This window comes from Oreochromis niloticus, linkage group LG18 (assembly GCF_001858045.2).
Source record: "Oreochromis niloticus isolate F11D_XX linkage group LG18, O_niloticus_UMD_NMBU, whole genome shotgun sequence".
Lineage (NCBI taxonomy): Eukaryota > Metazoa > Chordata > Actinopteri > Cichliformes > Cichlidae > Oreochromis > Oreochromis niloticus.
The window spans coordinates 25952906-25967668 of NC_031982.2; the positions used below are offsets into that span (position 1 = coordinate 25952906).

At 38.8% G+C, this 14763-nt stretch overlaps 1 protein-coding gene across 1 annotated transcript in view; it reads right to left on the reverse strand.

Moving 5' to 3' along the window:
• Window positions 1–12157, reverse strand: part of LOC100707549 (uncharacterized) — a 44146-nt gene extending 31989 nt beyond the window's left edge. The window contains exons 1-9 of the mRNA XM_003448498.4: window positions 12147–12157; window positions 2748–2800; window positions 2233–2259; window positions 2022–2090; window positions 1295–1348; window positions 606–686; window positions 377–439; window positions 230–295; window positions 67–132 (exon numbers count right to left, since the gene is read on the reverse strand). Of these exons, the coding sequence (XP_003448546.2) occupies window positions 67–132; window positions 230–295; window positions 377–439; window positions 606–686; window positions 1295–1348; window positions 2022–2090; window positions 2233–2259; window positions 2748–2795 (474 nt within the window). The 5' untranslated portion in view covers window positions 2796–2800; window positions 12147–12157. The remainder of the gene's footprint in view (window positions 1–66; window positions 133–229; window positions 296–376; window positions 440–605; window positions 687–1294; window positions 1349–2021; window positions 2091–2232; window positions 2260–2747; window positions 2801–12146) is intronic.
• Window positions 12158–14763: the final 2606 nt, after the last annotated feature.

Sequence of the window (14763 nt, forward strand, 5' to 3'; positions counted from 1 at the left end):
GCCTGAAACTGTGTAAAAGTAAAAAGCTGTGCATTTACAGTGAACAGCTGGAGGTGCTTTGCTTACAGTGAAAGTGGGCGTTCTCCCTTTTTGGCTCCGATGAAATAATCCAGTAAGGACTGAGTAATTACCCTACAACAAAGCACATGTGTGGAGAAAGAGGATAACATTGTATGTACTGTGCATGACCTAAGCCTGAGCTGGGCGTGATTGGCTGCAGCTGAAATACCTGTTTGAAGTCTGCATCATCTTTGGGAACCGCAGCAGCTTCGGGTTGCTCGGTTTCTTTGGCACTCTGGAGAGAAAGAGGAAGGTTTTGACCTGGCAGTTTATGAAAAGAAGCGAGGAGGAAGATGGTACTTTGTTGCGTTTGTACCTCTGTGTCCTTGGTCTGTGCGTTCGTCCTGCGTTGGCTGTATCTGGTTGGGGCGTTCAGTTCCTGCACACACAAAACGCCCCACATGGAACAATAACAAAAGACATATGGAACGGGAAAGAAACATGAAACCCTGAGAAGCTCCAAACTCCACAGCACTCATGTTCATGTCAACATGAAAACAGACACAGTAGTTATTTTGAACATGAGAAAATGAGATGTGCTGTACCTTCTCTGTGGGTCTGGGTGGGACCACGGGCGTCTCAGGTGGTTTATCTTTTGTCTGTTGTTGCTTCACATTTCCATTGCTCTGATAAAGAAAAAAAAGCTTATAAACGTGTTTTTAAAGCTTACACAAATGAGCAAGAAAAGTACACAAGGGCAAGAAGGATTAAATCATAATGACATACAATCACAGCATGGTTTTCACATGTATATATTACTCCGTATACTACTTTTATAAAAGATGAGTATTTAGGAGAGCATCTGTGTGAGGACTAAAGAGTCCATGTGTGTTTTATTCGCGTGTGCTACTGATGTGCTTAACAGCAAATAGGATTCTGCGTTTCTGGCACTACACCAGCACTTTTTTACTTCTGCACACTTGGGATGAACTTTCTTAGTTTCCTGTAATTTATTTAGGTTATTTTTGGTGTAATTGTTTTTGGTTGCTATTCTTTGTGTTCATGGGCGTGTAAAACTACACCCAAAAAAGACAACAAAACAATAAAGATAACCTTGAATCTATCTATCTATCTATCTATCTATATTTCATTATTAGGCAAAGGATTAAAGTAAGAAGCACTTTACTTGAAGATCATCAGAATATTTATCTGAAGCAGGAAAATGAAGGAAAGCTGCAGATTCAGGGTGATAGGGTGACCTGTAAAGATATAAGTAGTAAACAGCAGTAAATACCTCATTGTATGCTGCTGTCACTTTTTTCAGTCTGTATTGCGTGTGACTCAGTTCCTGCAGAGAAAATACAAATCTGCTTTGAAATAAATGAATACAGTAAAACAATTTCTTACTTCTTAAACAGATTTAAAACAGATTTTTAAAAACTGCAGTTTTTTAGACCATAGAGCCACTTTCACACAAAAATGTAGAGGATCCTGTCAGAACGTTGTCCAAAGTTGTTCTTTCTCACATTTATGGCAAAGCAGGAGAAAATTTGATTACTGGAAATGCTCTGTGTGCTTTTCACAGGCAGACACTCACTACCTGTGAATTCACCTGACAGTTATTTGTTCTAATCTCACATTGGTGCAAATCGGTGACATCACAAAGACTTTGTGCTCGAGCGCTGGCAGGTTAAAGACCGGCTGATGACCGATCTGACTGTGTTCTCACATGCACTTGTGTCAGTGTTCAAGGCTGACAGGCATGTGTGAAAACAGCTTAAGAAAAATCTTTAGGCTGAATAAGATAAGATTTCCCAAAAGACAAAACGATAAAATAGTTTAAATAAATAAGAATGGCCCATTAAGTACAACGAGATAAGGTAATAATCAACTGTGTATTGCTCCTGTTAGGTTCATGATATCAGTGGAAAATGAAATAAGTCCGCATGTTTTATTATCATTAACCATTTGATGTGAACGCATTTGAAATCTTTTATTTTCCGTTAACGCGCAGCACTTACAGAATCTGTCGGTCTCTGAGGAACCGTAGGAGGGGGTATCTGAGGTCTCTGTGGTTCATTTCTTTTTATCTGAAAACATGTTTATAATATATTTATAACAAATCATGACATATTTTATATTATCCTTATACCACTACACACACACTTCAGAAAACAACCAAACATTTTAAACACCAGCTTAATTAATATATTTATGTGTTTATTACTCTACCTCGGTGGGCTTTGGAGGAGGTCTGGGCTTTAAATGGAGAAGAGAGGGAAAAAAGACAAGCTGTTAGCTATGCTAAGTATTGTTTGGGCTTTACAAGGTTTAGGTTGTAACCTGTTAGGCAAATATCAACAAGATGTCTGATTAGTCTCCAATACTCTGTTCAGCAGCTCAGACATACAGCATACATAAATAACAATCTGTAGCTATAACAAGAAAAAGATATTGTGCAGCTTTTTGTCATGAAGTCAGTCCAGGATTAAAAGACCTGAAAACACAGACAAAATAACTCCTCCAGCATCCTTCCTGCAAAGTGGCTTGAAAAATTTTACTGGAAAACTGGTTCAGTTTAAAATGCAGTTTGTACACAGAATCATTTGTGCAAGTACTCTCACCTCACTTCAGCAACTAAAACATCTGCCCTGCAGGCTGTATATTAATTGACAGCACTGTATGGGTGATGTGTTGGAGTTGTGCATTGCTTGTGTTTGGTCTGTGTTGGCTGTAAACGTTCTCACCGATTTTGGTTTCTTCTTGACTTCTGGTTTCATCATACACGCCTCCATCCTGCCTGCGGAGAAATATAAAGGGTTTAACTTCTTTGTGATGCCAGCGTCACCATTTAAATGCCAACAGGAGCAGCAGCAGTAAGAGACCACCTTCCACCATTTAGCACAGCAAATATCGACTTGTCCACAGTTCATTGTAAGTGAAGAAATGTTGTTCTCCAGTTTATAACATGAATTTCTAAATTTAATATGCTTAAAAAAAGCTGATGATCCTTGCCCTCTTTAGTCTGGAGGATGCAGCGTCCATATTTTCCATGAAAGATGTTCACAGAGTGACATCCATGAGCAAATCATGTCTGTTTTTATGTATGAAAGGTTTGATATCACAACCATCCAACACTGATTTTTGCATTTGCCACTTGCACCTCTCGAGACTCTGTAAATCTTTTTTATGATATTATGTACTATAATTGTAGTCTTCACAATTTTACACCAGTTTAACTTATTGACACAGGTTTTTCCAGATTAGTGAACCTTTGCCCATCCTTTCCTTGTTAGAAACTCTGCCTCTCTAAGAAGCTCAGTCATGTTACTGACATGCTGCCAATTAACCTTAGTAGTTGGAAAATGTTCCTCCATCTGTTCCTTTTTAGTAACGCTTATTTTTCCAGTCGTTTGTTTCTGATGTCTCAACTTTTTTGACAAGTGTTGCCATCAAATTCAAAATGAGCTAATATTTTTCATGATATATTATAATGTCACAGTTTCCATTTCTGTTTTTATTAATTTATTATTTTGTTTTGTTTCCAAGGGGGAACCAATCAGAAGAAAGACAGATTAAATGGAGGGTAAAGGGGAAAAAATCGTGTTTCAGACAGTGGAAGGCCCAACAGAAGATGAATGAGGATCATCTAGAACAGTGATTCATGCTTAACTATTCTAAATCTCCCTTTCAATTGTGTTAGTGATATTCCTATTTTCTAATTATTAACCTCCAATTTTAACAGAGTTTTGCTTATTTTTCCCTAAATCTTAGCTGTTCAAGAACAATAAGAGTTTAATGTGAGGCTTTAGTGTTTGTGATTCATATTACATGATAGGTTTTCTAGCCTTTTCACCACAATCTGCAGTTAACTGTAATGTTTTCCAGCTGTTGGCAGCTCCACCATTTCCTTTGTGAATTGCATATTAGAACAATAATGTCCATCAGCACCACACTTAAAATACATTAGCTTCATTTTAGCATGAAAGCTCATTTATTTGAATTACTTTTTTGCTTTTGTAAATGCCCTTGGGGCATATCTGTGGTATTGTAAATAGTGGCCTTATAAAGGCCTTAAAAGACAGAGTCTTTGTCAGCTTCCCACATGTGGTTTTCCAGCCAAGTGACATTAGGTGTGCTGCTGTGGAAAAAACCCATCCCTTTAAAATTTCAGCAGCTCATATGGCTCCATAACAGACATTCCTCTGTGTCACAACAGGAAAAATAGCACTACTTGTAACAGAAGTCAGGTGTACACATTGAGTTTTGTTTTTGATCAGTACGCTAAATGAAATGAGTATTCTCTGTTAATGTGAATAAAAGACAGATGTCCTTTTCTCTCAGTTTCCCACAAGATTTTTTTAATTCCCTGCTGTTTGCTGGAATGTTTCTGGTTTCAAACCTGTATTTTTATCTGATCAGAAGCCCTTGAATGCATCATTACTTTTGGTATTCATGTGGTCGGTTCTGATCTTTTAAATAAAGCCACACGATGAGCACATTCAGCTTGGATTTCAGATCTGAAGGGGCTACAATTGAACTACATGACCTACAATAGTGTCCACTTATTTATGAGTAAAGGGCAAAAATGTAAGGAAATTTAAAAACTGTCAAAAGCAGGCGAAACCTTCAACGTCAAAACACGATGATTTTATCTTGGTACTGCTGCAGTGACAAAGAGTACAGTGTGTTTAGTCTGAGAAGATTACACAAGGTTGTCAGGATTTGGCAGCTATCATTTCATTTTTTATTAACATATAAAACAAAATAATAAATATATCCATATAAATTGTCCACAACATACAGTATACAATGTTTAAAGGGACTCTTTTTTTTAAATTTCTTCCTCATATGAACCAGAGGATGTGTTACATTGTGTTAGATAATGAGACATAAGTTGATCCACTGTTTGCAACCCGTAAAGGGAGCAGACGAAAGAGGAAGAAGAAGGAAGAAGTAGGAGTATTTAAAAATCTGATAACAAGAGCAAATATACATAAACAGAGTTTGGATTTTTAAGGTCATGGAGAAGACAGATAAATACAAACATTGACGGTGTAGACACTTCGCATGTTAACACATGAAAAAGAGGATGAATGATTTTTTTCTGCAGTCACAGCAAAAGCATTAAAAACACAGACATCACTGTGCCTAAAAAGACAAACATGCACTGAGTGGATGCGGCCAGAACGCTTGCTAAAGCAAAAAGGCAAATTTTCATCTGCTGCCACACTGGATAGTGAAGTTACTGGTGCCATTTCAGCCACAGATTTACTGTCAGGGAAATATTTCTAACAGGGAAGTGATCAGAAGTTTCCTTAAGTGGGACTTCACGAATCTGAAAGCACTCATTTCGTTGGGAGGAAATACCCCAGTATGCACTTCCTTCAGCTCCTCTGACCCTGCGGGGATCACAGACACTCTCCTAAGACCTTATTGGAGGATTTTACAACCTACAGTTAGGCCCACAAGTGTTTGGACAATGACATTTCTGCTTTTAAATTTTGACTTGGTACAACATCGCAGTGGATTTTAACTCAGACATTCAAGATGTGATTGAAGTGTTGATTTGCTGCTGATGAATGTGTCTTTGGTCTGATCTTGCTCCCCTCGCTCCCATATGCAGATGCCTCTCCCTGAGCATGGTTCTGCCAGAGGTTTCTTCCTGTTAAAAGGGAGTGATTCCTTCCAACTGTGACCAAAGTGCTTGCTCATAGGGGGGAATCTGACTGTTGAGGTTTTCTCTGTTTTCTTACAATATAAAGCACCTTGACGCAACTGTTGTTGTGATGTGGCGCTGTGGAAATAAAATCGACTCGAACTGAACTGAATGAAAATATCAAATGCGTTGCATTAAGAGAATAGGAATCACAGACTTCCACATAGACCACAGTTTTTAGAGGCTCAAAAGTAATTCGACAACTCGCTGACAAACTGTTTTAAAAGATATGCAGTTGATTCCAAGTGTTGAACTTGCATTTCTTAGCTCAATATGAGGTCTGAAGAGATGTTAACACAAGAAAAGCCCTCACTAGCCTGACAAATCAAACATAAACCTATCAGATGGTCAAATCAACAATCTGATAAATTCTTAAAATTCAATTGAATGCACAGTTGAGCTACACAGCAACATAAAGACACCCAAAAGACCAAGGAAGACAGCTAAAGTAGATGATGACAGGATGTCCATGATTAAGAAAATAAAAAATAGCTTCATATATATCTATATATGAAGCTATTTTTAATATCTAGCCTAGTTAAAAACACTCTGAAGTAAGTTTGTGTGTTATTGCCAAGGTTTACAATCATGACACAGAAACACAACAATGTGCAAGCCTCTGGGTACAGATTAGATTTTGCCAGGAAGAGTATGGAGAAGGCGAGAAACAGTGCATGATCTGAAGCATACCATATCATCAGTGAAACATGGTGGAGGCAATGCTATGCTATGTGCATTTATGACTGTCAGTGGACGGGCTCACTAGTGTTTATTGATGATGCAACTGTACAGGGCTATACTCTCTGCTCAGAGAGACAGGCTCCACAGCGCAAATAGATAATGACCCAAAGTATCGCATAAAAGAAACCCATTTCACTTTTCTTAAGGCAAAGAAATGAGATATTCTTCAATGGCCAAGTCAGTCACCTGATCTCAATCCAATATGACATCCTTTTCAGTTTCTAATGACAAAATTGAATGCAGAGGCCCACAAACAAACAGTAACTGAAGGTGGCTGCAGTAAAAGCCAGGCAGAGCATCTCAAAGGAGGAAATGCAGCATTTGGTCATGTCCATAGATTCTAGACTATCTTTATATTTGAAATTATGTTACTTTGTCCAACTATGAGCCACACTGAGCCCCTGAACTGGGGGACTGTGCATAAAAATGTCTGGAAAAGCAAAACAGTCAATGCAGTACTGTTCATAACACCCATAAATTAAATCTGGAAGTCTGTGCTTCAAGCACATCTTGATTGTTTTAAATAACATCCACCTGGTATTGGATGAAAGAATTTCCTTGAAGAAAAACCCCTTCAAGTGCCTAAGCTCAGTCTGCTGTGATAGCTGTAAAGGAATACTGAACAGAAATGCTCCCTTGGTTTCAATCTAAGCCGCTCTTACATGAAGTGGATGAATTTTCCTGCACGAAAATGCTATAAACACTCGACTCATACAGTTGTTTCTGGTCTACAACAGCTTATCCAACCCCCCCCCCCCACCCCACCCCCCACCCCCCCCAAAAAAACAGAGTATGCCCAATTATTCTGAAAAAAGACAAAAACAATATATATATTGTTAGTCTGTTGTTGATTTCAGCAACATATGAATTTAAAAGAGATACCAAAAGTATTTTAAAGTGGACCTATTTGGCTTCTCTTTATTTTCTGCCATATGTATATACTGTTACAGTGATGCATAAACTTCAGAGTAAAGACTGTTCTCAATGCTCAATATCAGATAGTGGTTATTTGAATGATAGGCTCATGTCAGCTCTGGCTGTGAGAACCATAGCCACCCGTCTGCTGTTCAAACCTTCTGTATGTGAAGGGCAGCCAATCAGAAGAAAGACTGCTCAAAGAGAGAGGCGCTAAAAGAGCTTGTTTCAGATAGAGGATGAGCTGGTGGTCTGCAGCAAGGCTAAAGTAAACTGTGAATCATGCAAAGCTACTCTATAAGTGGTCAAACTAAAATACTCATCACCAATAATCCCCGTGAACGGTTTCCCCACTCCTGCATTTTCTTTTGTAGTTTTGGTTTTTTAACTTTGCTTTTCGCAGCTTTAGTCACAAAAATGTATTGTTACTGTCTAGTTTTAGGTTGCGATGCGATACGAAACGCGACAGTACGCAGTTAAGGAAATTAATCACAAATATTCTGACAGAATTGTTTTCAGGCTACTAATTACAAATACAGTCATGTAATTTGTACTCACGGTGTTTCTCAAACCTGTAGAAATGTATTTGAGTCAATGACAAACCGCAAGCTGAGAGGAGCTGATCAACTACAGTGTCAATAGGGGTGGGTTTTGATTATCGATTTATCGATTAAAATCGATTCTAGCTTGGATAACGTGATATCGATTCATTAAGATCCTGAATCGATTTTTAAATATAAATTTATTTTGCGCTCAGGTTAAATCTCACAAAATTTCAACAACCACCAAACAGCTAAAACAGTAAACGAGAGCAGGAACACGGACTCTGCACAAAGACGTAAACACAAAGCGCGGGCCCGCCGACGGATCAGAATCAGTGAGATGTCGCCTTTCTCACCCGACTGCACGGACATGGCCGGAGCTGAAAGCTGACAGCTCACTGATTCTGATGTTTCAGCGGGTCGGCACTTTGTGTTTAGGTCCTTTTTGCGCTAGATTCTGAAGCTGTAGGTTTGATCTCTCTCCAAATGATATTGACTGAACCAGCAGCAAAAGAATATCCAAACTACGCTCCACATTTCGCTTCACATAAACATCGTCATGAATTCCCTCTTATTTTTCCTGTTTTGCTTCCACTACAATAAAATCACACTTCCTGCAGAGCTCATTGTCTCTCTTTCTCTCTCAGTGTACTTCAAGAACAGTTTAACATCTAAAAATCTCTATTTTCTGCATTATTCGCTTGCTTATTACGCACAAGTCGTAAACACCGTTGTTTACAGCGCTGTCAGCCGCTGTTGTTTATCCTTTTACTTACTTCCGACAAGAAAGCCTCATTTCAATCGGCTACTGAACAAATTTAAACTTTTTAAAATTATGCAAAATTGCAAAACGCTCAGCTGTGCCTCTAATAAAACCTCTGTAGCTTTGCTCTGCTTCACAGAGCAGCATCAGGTAATGTTCATATGTTGATTAATGGTTTTCTTTCGTTTTTGATCTACTGCAGAATATTTTTAAGGTCATTTGCTATAAAAGCCCAGGCCAGGAAAATCTCCTTCATGTTTTTCTGTGTTTTACCCTCAGTTACTTTGACACAAAAGCATCTGCTGTGATGCTTACACCTCTGATAAAGTCTCGCAAGTGTCAGCTTTCTTTTTATAGACAAAAAATATGGAAATGTACTGATGTGTGATCAGAATTATAATATTTCTGACTGTCTGAGTCAAAATTTCCCCTATTTGAATCGAATCGAATCGATTCGGGACCTTGTGAATCGTAATCGAATCGATTCTAGAAATCAGTGACGATACCCAGCCCTGAGTGTCAACACTCAGTGGCGGTCCTAGCCTGTTTGGTGCCCTGGGCGAACACTCCCTCCCTTAGCTCACAGATTCACTTTGTCTAGGGTGTATTTCTGGGATTTCGCACAACCCAGGATTCAAATCATGAATAGGGATGGGTACCGGTTCTGACATAAACGGTAGTAACCAGACCGAAAAGCAGCGCACATTTCGGTGCTTTCTTTCGGTGCTTTTTTCCCCCCTGAGATGTCATACACTTTGAATTCTAGCCAATCATTTTACCTTTGCGAGCGTAGTAGGCGGGGCCAGGTACGTACGTTCTTTTAGAGCAGAGCTACAGATTAAAAATGCCCAAGGCAAAGCGGTCAAAAGTCTGGCTGTACTTCACAGCAAAAGATGCAAACTCAGCAGCCTGCAACAAGTGCTTTAAGGTGATACTGTGATACTGTGCAAAGGAGGTAACTCCTCGAATCTGATGAAACACCTGGCGACGTATAGCATTTTGTTAAAAGCCGAGAAATGTGCCGTATTTGATAGCTTGCTGCGAGACCTCACACCGAGCACATCTACTGCGGGTGTGGTGCCTGTTATCGGACCCGGAGTTAGCAACATCCCCCCAAGAGAGAGTCCTGGCCCCTAGCCCTGCCAGTGTAGCAGAAATGATGACGGATGATGATGATGGCAGCAGCAGCCGTTCTTCTCTGTGTGAGTAGCTTAATGTTGTTCGTGTGTAATTTACGTTGAGTAGGCTAACCACGTTATTAAATTAATGCACGTAAGGTGAACTAGCAAACACCGTCGTAGTTACATGCGGCTGTCTTCTTGTTTGATGGCAGATACTCCCTTCACCCTGGCCAAAAAGGCTAAAATGACCAAAGAAAAAGTGGGAAACAGCTAAACATGAGAGGTTTTTGGACAAAGTTTGTGGGGGGGTTTTTTTCATTGATTAAGCACTGCTTCCAGCCAAGAGTGATACCATATATGCCCTATAGCTACAGAAAAGGCTAACATTGTTGTCTTTTCACAAAAAAACTGCTAAACATGAGAGGTTTTTGGACAAAGTGTGTGTTCTCCATTCTTTAAGCACCGGTTCCAGCACCGTTTAAGCACCGGCACCGTTTCAAAAGTACCGGTTTGGTACTGGTATCGGATAAAACCTAAACGATACCCATCCCTAATCATGAATAATGCGCTTGGATTGACAATATTATGAATGAAATGTGCTCTATTTGGAAGCAGCCGCCCCCCTCCCCTTTCAACGGGTTGTGTGTGAGACTTTAAATCATCAAACTGTAAATTAGAAATTTTAAATTGTTATTGATCCCTTTACCCCGAGTCCTAAACTGTATATTTATTTTCTTACTCTTCTTATATATATTGTTTGTTTACTTGCACTGCTGTAACTGGAGCCTCGTCGTCTCGTCTCTCTGTATACTGGACTGTATATAGCGGAGATGACAATAAAGTTTACTTTGACTTCAGCAGCGAGCAGGCGCACCGAGGGCTCTCGCGCTCACTCTTCGCATTTAGAATTTCGAAAAAACATCGGTGCCAATTATAAGTCTGTATCATGATGTCTGGTGTTTTCGTGTTTGTTGGTTTGTTTTAATTTTGTTTTATTTTGCAGTCCGTTTGCGAGAGGGCGCCCTTACTCCCAGCAAATGGGCGATAGAAAACCGATCGGTGCCTATGACATTCCTAATATGCGCCGCATGACGTCGGGACAGCATGAGTACGAGCAATTTTTTTTATTTATTTATTTTTGGCGATGCCCGTGATGCCGCCCGGGGCAACCGCCCGTGTCGCCCGTATCAAAAACCGCTACTGGAAACAAAAATCACCGCATGTCAGCGTCCACAGTGCGTATATTTGACTGTAAATGATAAGCAAGAGGCTTGTACAAAGAAAGAAGGTCCCGTTAATGTGTCACTGAACAGTTTCACCTACCGGAGGTTTGAAGACGCCACAGACACTCGTGGACATCTAATTTGTAATGAAGGAAACCAGCGCGGAGCGAACCGGCGACTCCTTCACTATCAGGACATTCCCGGAGTTTTTAAAACTTCTCTAAACCCGCACAACAACGTCTGCACACTGGTGCGTTCAGGGGTTCCTCAAAAAGCTGCGAAATCACAACTTCAAGTTTCTAGAATTTTGTTTTTGTAATTTCAAGTAAAATTATAAACTGAAATGAGCTTTAATTATCCTTATGACATACAATATGAAAAAGATCTAGCTGCTTCATTTTCATTTTCCGGTGAGGTTTAGCGTGTAGTTACTAATACACCGAGTGGATTAGAAAAAAATTACACAAAACTTCACCTAGAGCATAGGTGTCAAACTCTAACTGCATTTGGCCCGCGAGGCCATACCAAATTACTATTAGAGCTGGCCTACTGGTATTACAACATGTATTGTTTAGTATTAAGCTTTGCTTGTGTAACCGGTTTCTGCTTCATCCTGCTGTAACAGTTCGGCCCAAACAGACTCCTCGACTCTGCGTTGTGTTGTGTTTTAAGAAAACAAGGAGTCTCTGATCGATGCCACTTTATTTCCTGAATGGAAACAACGGTTTTATCAGTGCACAGGCTCGCCACACACCACTCCGCACAGCACACTCTCGTATGGCTACGGCAGACTGGCCGCGATTACTGCAGCAATATTACAATTTATAATGTACAATAAAATAACAGCAACAACAAATGATGTACCTGAATGGAAACAACGGTTTTATCAGTGCACAGGCTCGCCACACACCACTCCGCACAGCACACTACGGCAGAACATCTCATTAGCATTCCGCTTTAGCATACAGTTTTACACAATAATAAACAAATGAAAAGTACAAAAACTGGTGCTGGACATGTGTCCACTAAGCAGTTATTACACTCGGTGCCCATCAGCTAATCAAACATGTTTTATGTGTCTGTACTACTTAACTATATTGTGTGCGGAACAATACAACTCACCTCTCGTATGGCTACGGCAGACTGGCAGCGATTACTGCAGCCAGCCTCACCTAACCAGCCACACCGAGAGGGGGGGCGCTGTTTCCCCATTACACTGACATTTGTGGCAAGTGGAATAATACCACATAAACACTGTTACACTTGTTCCATATTCAATTTTTCAACAAAACTTGTTTGAGTCCATTTTCCCACCTGTGGGACTAATAAAGGCCATCTTATCTTATCTCTTAAGAAAAGATTCATTCTTATATCTGGAGGAAGATTTTTTTTTTCAATAAATATTGACGTTAGCCCGCGACTTTGTTCCAGTTTTGAATTTTGGCCCACTGTGTATTTGAGTTTGACACCCCTGACCTAGAGTAAACGTTTTCTGGCGTGCCCTATCGTAGAAGCCCCCTTTATTTGATTTTTATTTTATTTTATTTTATATAAAAAAACATGTTAAATTTGTAGATGAGTATTATTATTATTGTTGTTGTTCTAGTGTTTTTCTTTTTGTTTAAGGAAAAGGAATAACGTTTGGTATCATTTAAAACCTATATGTCTACTTGTGATATTTTGGCTTATGTGTGGACGAAAAAAATCGTAGGTGGAAAATGTATTTTACACGTACTTTAACATTTATTTGGCCATGTTTGTCTATTTTATTTTACTGTCTAGACTCTATACATTTGTATATGAAAGTTATGTTATACGATAAACAGCGTTACAAAACTTTCCATGACAGTGTTTCTAATGTAATGTTTTATCATTCGCTGAAGGCGTTACATTAGTAATTTGATTCAGATGAAGTTCTTGACTTTTTATATAACACGTTAACCATTGATATGGGGAAGTACGAGATTTAGAAGTCAGAAATGAATCAAGCATAATGTTGTACTTCCACTAAAACTAAATTTTTGTTAATGAATCCAAATAAATAGCTGTAATTTCGCATCTTGATCAAAAAATAATTACGTTTTTTACTTCTTTTTCTGCTATTTTGTAAAACAGTACATTTGAAAATTCATGGTTAGCAATAATAATTATATTTTAGCATTAAAATAAAAAATAATTATTGCCAGTGCTGTTAATTTAGGGCAGGTAAACCTTAAACCTTACACTCAGTGTTGTTCTAATATATAGAAAAGGAAATAAAAGCAAAGATGCACATGCTAACAAAAACAACCTTAAAAACACAAGTATGCAAATCAATGACGCCGATATCATTTTTATTATCAGCTCCTCCTTTACTTGTTATCAACACATGTATTCATGTGTGCTACTTGCCTGTCTCATTCAGTAAGCCCAAGTATTTCGACACCACCCAAAGGCAAATTTGTTTGCTGGTTGAAAAAGTATCTTAAACAAACCAAAACATGCCCTGAACAGCTTCTGTACCTCAAATCATCACAGGGAAATAATCTGTTATTCAATCAGGAGCGTTCTCGTCATATAAAATATCTGCGTCAGTAAATACTTATGAAACAACTGTTCCTGTTTTCTCACCTGGTTTTCCCCGATGCAGAGGATGTAAGTTCTTTGTCTCCTTTCTCGTTTTAGTGATGTGAACTCACCTGAAAAAGGGGCGTGGCCATTTTGAGGGTTACCTGCCTCTGGGAGCTACTCTGAGTCATCAGTTTCATATGTGTTCACATCATGTAAGTATTTTAAATCCTAAAGTCAAAATTGAATCATCGTCATTGGTGGAAAAACAAACACTGATACTTTCAGAGAGAAAATAATAACAATAAACAGTGGAAATTTACTGGCTGCAGCCTCTGGCCTTACAGATTTTTTTTAAATTACATTGAATGTAACTTTTTAGATTTACAACAGCCATCAAAAAATGTGTTTTGGAAGTCAATAAAAGTCAGTAATTAGTAAAAACAAGACTTGGAGGACCCGAGGGATGCATTTATCCATTCAGTTGATTTATGTTCTGTGTAAGTGTGTGGCGTTGTTGCCATGACAAACCTGTGATTAATTACAAAAAAAGCATTAACATTAAGTAATATTTTATTTATACTGTGTGCCTGTCATCCTCTACAACAACATTATGAAACAACACTTTTTAAAAAATGCAACTTTTTGGTTTCTAAATGCTGAGACATGTGCAGCCAACACAATTCACCTATTCAGCTCAGTCACAGAAAACTCTAAATAGAAGCAAACAGCGCAGGAGGAGATTTCTGAAAGGTTTATCATCGCTATTACCTGAGTAAATACCAACTCAGTAACTGCACAGTGGTTTGTTTGCAGGAAGAAATGTCCAGTCAAGTAAAGGCTTAACAAAATGCACAAACAGAAATTGTTTCTGACCTTTAATTTCACATTTATTACATATATTGACCAGAATATTGCACAAAGACGCCATCACTGAACGATCAACTTCAGCCAGCACAGAATATGAAAAAAATAAATACAACTGTTATGAAACAGACCACAGAGCTGTCACCATGAGAGCTTACAGTACAGGCAGCTCGTCAACCCTCGACTCTGAATTAATAAAAATAATAAAAGCGAATCTTCTCAGGACAGAATGACTCGGTCTTTTTTACCCTCCTGGACAAAATGAAATCACCAAAGAGAAAAAAATGATTACAAACCAAATGGTTTCATTCATATTTGTCCTTTT